Source organism: Pempheris klunzingeri, chromosome 6, assembly GCF_042242105.1.
Source record: "Pempheris klunzingeri isolate RE-2024b chromosome 6, fPemKlu1.hap1, whole genome shotgun sequence".
NCBI lineage: Eukaryota > Metazoa > Chordata > Actinopteri > Acropomatiformes > Pempheridae > Pempheris > Pempheris klunzingeri.
Genome location: NC_092017.1, coordinates 29,243,776 through 29,248,880, shown reverse-complemented (window position 1 = coordinate 29,248,880; position 5,105 = coordinate 29,243,776). Strand labels below are relative to the sequence as shown.

The 5,105-nt window shown below is 48.6% G+C and overlaps 1 protein-coding gene across 1 annotated transcript in view; it reads right to left on the bottom strand.

The window, feature by feature from the left end:
* The window catches only part of palm1a (paralemmin 1a), a 15,864-nt gene extending 12,742 nt beyond the window's left edge, over window positions 1-3,122 (bottom strand). Inside the window, exons 1-3 of the mRNA XM_070832981.1 lie at window positions 2,526-3,122; window positions 2,241-2,420; window positions 1,718-2,097 (exon numbers count right to left, since the gene is read on the bottom strand). Of these exons, the coding sequence (XP_070689082.1) occupies window positions 1,718-2,097; window positions 2,241-2,420; window positions 2,526-3,122 (1,157 nt within the window). The remainder of the gene's footprint in view (window positions 1-1,717; window positions 2,098-2,240; window positions 2,421-2,525) is intronic.
* Window positions 3,123-5,105: the final 1,983 nt, after the last annotated feature.

Below are 5,105 nucleotides of genomic sequence, written 5' to 3'. Positions count from 1 at the left end.
CTCCTCAGTCCTCTTCAGTCCTCCTCAGTCCTCTTCCGTCCACCTCAGTCCTCTTCAGTCCACAGTCCAAAACCAGGATCAGTCTAAACCAGGATCAGTCTAAACCAGGATCAGTCTAAAACCTGGATCAGTCTAAACCTGGATCAGTCTAAACCAGGATCAGTCTAAACCTGGATCAGTCTAAACCAGGGAACCAGGTTCATCCCAGTTTCTGGTTTCAGTCTGACTGAACTTTAGTTTTATTCCCTTTAATCTTATTTTCATATCACGGATTAATTCTACTGCTGAATTATTTCTATGTATTCCTTTAACGCCTTTGTGTCAAAGATTTTATATACAAAATAAATTATTAATAGGAGTGGACTCTGGAGACTTTTATTTTGAAAATGTGACCGGAAGACATCTTGCCTTAGGGCGTGTACCTTGACAGATGCTACTGATCATAAATCAGGTCCTTGATGGGAAGAACTGATCAATATGTAATGATAAGGCAAGTCAATGAGTGATCGGCGCTGGTCGCTGTGCTTCCGCCGAGAAATGTAGAACCCACCGTCCCCCGATCATTCCGCTTATTAAACCCTCCGCTTATTTCGGTCACTTTTCTAACGGAGTTTGGTGCAGCGCAGCCTGACTCAGCGGGCTGATGCCGCACAATGACGACACACCGGACCCTGCCCTGCCCCCCCCCCCCCCCCCCCCGGTCTCTGTCATACACTCACACACTAAGAAGAAGAAGAAGGAGAAGAAGAAGGAGAAGAAGGAGAAAAAGAAAGAGAAAGAGAAGAAGGAAACAATAATAGCAGAGAAGAAGAAATAAAGTGTTGTACTCACTCCATGTCTGAGTGCAGATCAGTCCGCTGCAGACCGGAATCACCCGATACACATCCGAGAGAGAAAAAAGACCCGCCCACCGGGGGGGGCGGAGACACAACCAAGGATGATGGTGAAGATAAGTTAGGTTAGGTGTGAGTTACTGTGTGTGTAACAGTGTTTCTCTCTCCAGCTCCAGGTCATAACTGTTCTCTCAGACTGTCTCCATAAAGAGCAGCTCAGAACAAACTCTTTCATTCAGAGACCAAAGACAGGAAGGATTCAAGAATCCCCACAGAGCAGCTCAGAGATTAGATTAGGACACAGAGAGAGAGAGAGACAACAAACAGGAACTAAAATACTAACAGCAGCTATAGTACTGACAGTAGGAGTGTGACTGATAATTAGCACTAAAAAATATGATGAATAATGAGAACCACATCATCTGCAAAAAGCAGAGATGTAAGTCTGAGGTCCCCAAACCGGACTTTGTGCAGAGAATGACACAGCTCTCACTTTGGCTATACAGGGACCGAATAGCTTGTAGCAACGAACCCGGTACCCCATATTCCCGCAGTACCCCCCACAGGATTTGCCAAGGGACGCGGTCATAAGCCTTCTCCAAATCTACAAAATACATGTATACTGGATGGGCGAACTCCCATGACCTCTCCAACAGCCCTGCAAGGGTAAAGAGCTGGTCCACTGTTCCACGACCAGGATGGAAACCGCATTGTTCCTCTTGAATCTGATTGGGTGGAACCTCCTTTCCAGCACCCTGGAGTCAACTTTCCCGGGGAGGCTGAGTAGTGTGATATCCCGATAATTGGAGCACACCCTCTGGTCCCCTTTTTTGAAAATGGTGACCAGCACCCCGGTCTGCCAATCCACAGGTACTGTCCCTGACCTCCACACGACACTGAAGAGGCATGTCAACCATGACAGCCCAACAATGTCCAGAGCCTTCAGCATCTCAGGTCGAATATCATCCACCCATAGCGCCTTGCCACCGAGGAGCTTCTTAACTACCTCTGCGACCTCTGCCAGTGATACTGCCAGTGATACGGACGAAGCTTCCCCAGAGTCTTCAGACTCTGCCTCCTCCACAGAGGACGTGTTGGTTGGGTTCACGAGTTCCTCAAAGTGTTCTTTCCACCGCCCGACGATATCCTCAGTCGGGGTCAGCAGTTTTCCTCCCCGGCCCTGCTTTCCCTTCCTGAGCCAGTGAATGCTTTGCCGGAACTTCCTTGAGGCCACCCGAAAGTCCTTCTCCATAGCCTCCTCGAACTCCTCCCACACCCGGGTTTCGCCTCAGCGACCACTGAAGCTGCAAACCTTCTGGCCCCCTGATACCGATCTGCTGCTTCAGGAGACCCCTGAGCCAGCTGGGCCCGAAAGGCCTCCCTCTTCAGCTTGACGGCCTCCCTCACCGCTGGTGTCCACCAGTGGGTTCTTGGGTGGTTGCCCCGACCAGCAGCGACGACCTTCTGGCCACAGCTCTCAGCAGCCTCCTCTGCAATGGAGGCTTTGAACATGGTCCACTCGGATTCCATGTCCCCAACCTCCCCCGGGATGTATGAGAAGCTCTTCCGGAAGTAGGAGTTGAAGACCTCCCAGACAGGGGCTTCCCCCAGACGTTCCTAGCTAACCCTCACTACACGTTTGGGCCTACCAGGTCTGTCCGGCAGCCTCCCCTGCCCTCTGATCCAACTCACCACTAGGTGGTGATCAGCTGACAGCTCTGCTCCTCTCTTCACCCGAGTGTCCAAGACATACGGCCGCAGATCTGATGACACGACCACAAAGTTGATCATAGATCTTTGGCCTAAGGTGGTCTGGTACCATGTACACTTATGAACCACTCTATGCTCGAACATGGTGTTCATTATGGCCAAACCATGCCGAGCACAGAAGTCCAATAACAAAGCACCACTCTGGTTCAGATCAGGCAGGCCGTTCCTCCCAATCACCCCCCTCCAGGTTTCTCCGTCATTGCCCAAGTGAGCTTTGAAGTTCCCAGTAGAACCCCTTCCAGGATCCCATCCAGAGCCTCCAAGAAGGCCGGATACTCCGAACTCCTGGTAGCGCTCGGCTTCCCGCACCAGCTCCGGCTCCTTCCCCGCCAGAGAGATGACGTTCCACGTTCCTAGAGCCAGTCTATGATGCCGGGGGTCCGCACGCCCAAGACCCTGCCTTGGCCTGTCACCTGGCTCTCCATGCACCAAACCCCTGTAGGTGGTGAGCCCACAGGGTTGCGGCCCCGGTTTCCCTAACCCTGGCGAGGAAACGTTGCTCTTTGGGTTCCTCTTCATACAGGGTTTTTCCCTCCCCTGGAACCACTTTGCCTTGGGAGGCCCTACGGGGGGCTATAGCCCCTGACAACACAGCTCCCAGGTTCACAGGGGCAGCACAGAGACGATCAATAATATCTATTGACCACTTCTATTGATCAGGTTAATCACAGCCATGTGTGCCGAGCGTCCAGCAGGGGGCAGCATCACACTGCAGCTCAATCAATCAGTCAATCAGCTCAGTCCTAATCAGTAACGCACTGAAAAATATAACTCATGTAGGTCTGATCAGTCACATTTCTGATCAATAGACTGATTTAAATCTTCTTCCTTTGAAACACAGTAAATATGATTTTCAAAATAAAACTGCAGACAATTCTACAGGAAGGCTTTTATTTGAAAGAATCATCAAAAGTAGTGTTTCAATACACGTGTGTGTGTGTTTGTATGAGTGTGTGTGTGAGTGTGTGTGAGTGTGAGTTTGTATGAGTGTGTGTGTGTGTGTGTTTGTATGAGTGTGTGTGTGAGTGTGTATGTATGAGTGTGTGTGAGTGTGTGTATGTATGAGCGTGTGTGAATGAGTGTGTGAGTGTGTGTGTGAGTGTGTGAGTGTGTGTATGAGTGTGTGTATGAGTGTGTGTATGAGTGTGTGTATGTGTGTGTATGTATCAGTGTGTGTATGAGTGTGTGTATGTGTGTGTGTGTGTGTGTATGAGTGTGTGTGAGTGTGTATGAGTGTGTGTATGTGTGTGTGTGTGTGTATGAGTGTGTGTATGAGTGTGTGAGTGCGTGTGTGTGTGTGTGTGTATGTGTGTGTGTATGTATGAGTGTGTGAGTGTGTGTATGAGTGTGTGTATGAGTGTATGTATGTGTGTGTATGAGTGTGTGTATGTGTGTGTATGTATCAGTGTGTGTATGAGTGTGTGTATGTGTGTGTGTGTGTGTGTGTATGAGTGTGTGTATGAGTGTGTGTGAGTGTGTGTATGAGTGTGTGTATGTGTGTGTGTGTGTGTGTGTGTGTATGAGTGTGTGTATGAGTGTGTGAGTGTGTATGTATGAGTGTGTGTGTGTGTGTGTATGTATGAGTGTGTGAGTGTGTGTATGAGTGTGTGTATGAGTGTATGTATGTGTGTGTATGAGTGTGTGTGTGAGTGTATGTATGTGTGTGTGAGAGTGTGTGAGTGTGTGTGTGTGAGTGTGTGTATGTATGAGTGTGTGAGTGTGTGTATGAGTGTGTGTATGAGTGTGTGAGTGTATGTATGTGTGTGTATGAGTGTGTGTGTGAGTGTATGTATGTGTGTGAGAGTGTGTGTGTGTGTGTGTGAGTGTGTGTGAGTGTGTGTGAGTGTGAGTGTGTGTATGAGTGTGTGTATAAGTGTGTGTGAGTGTGTGTATGAGTGTGTGTATGAGTGTATGTATGAGTGTGTGAGAGTGTGTGTGTGTGTGAGAGTGTGTGTATGAGTGTGTGTGTGTGTGAGTGAGTGTGTGTATGAGTGTGAGTGTGTGTGTATGAGTGTGTGTATGAGTGTGTGTGTGTGTGAGTGTATGAGTGTGAGTGTGTGTGTGAGTGTGTGTATGAGTGTGTGTGTGTGTGTGAGTGTGTGTATGAGTGTGTGTGTGAGTGTGTGTATGAGTGTGTGTATGAGTGTGTGTATGAGTGTGTGAGTGTGTGTATGAGTGTGAGTGTGTGAGTGTGTGTATGAGTGTGTGAGTGTGTGTATGAGTGTGTGAGTGTGTGTATGAGTGTGTGTATGAGTGTGTGAGTGTGTGTATGAGTGTGTGAGTGTGTGAGTGTGTGTATGAGTGTATGAGTGTGTGTATGAGTGTGTGAGTGTGTGTATGAGTGTGAGTGTGTGAGTGTGTGTATGAGTGTGTGTATGAGTGTGTGAGTGTGTGTATGAGTGTGTGAGTGTGTGTATGAGTGTGTGTATGAGTGTGTGAGTGTGTGTATGAGTGTGTGAGTGTGTGAGTGTGTGTATGAGTGTGTGAGTGTGTGTATGAGTG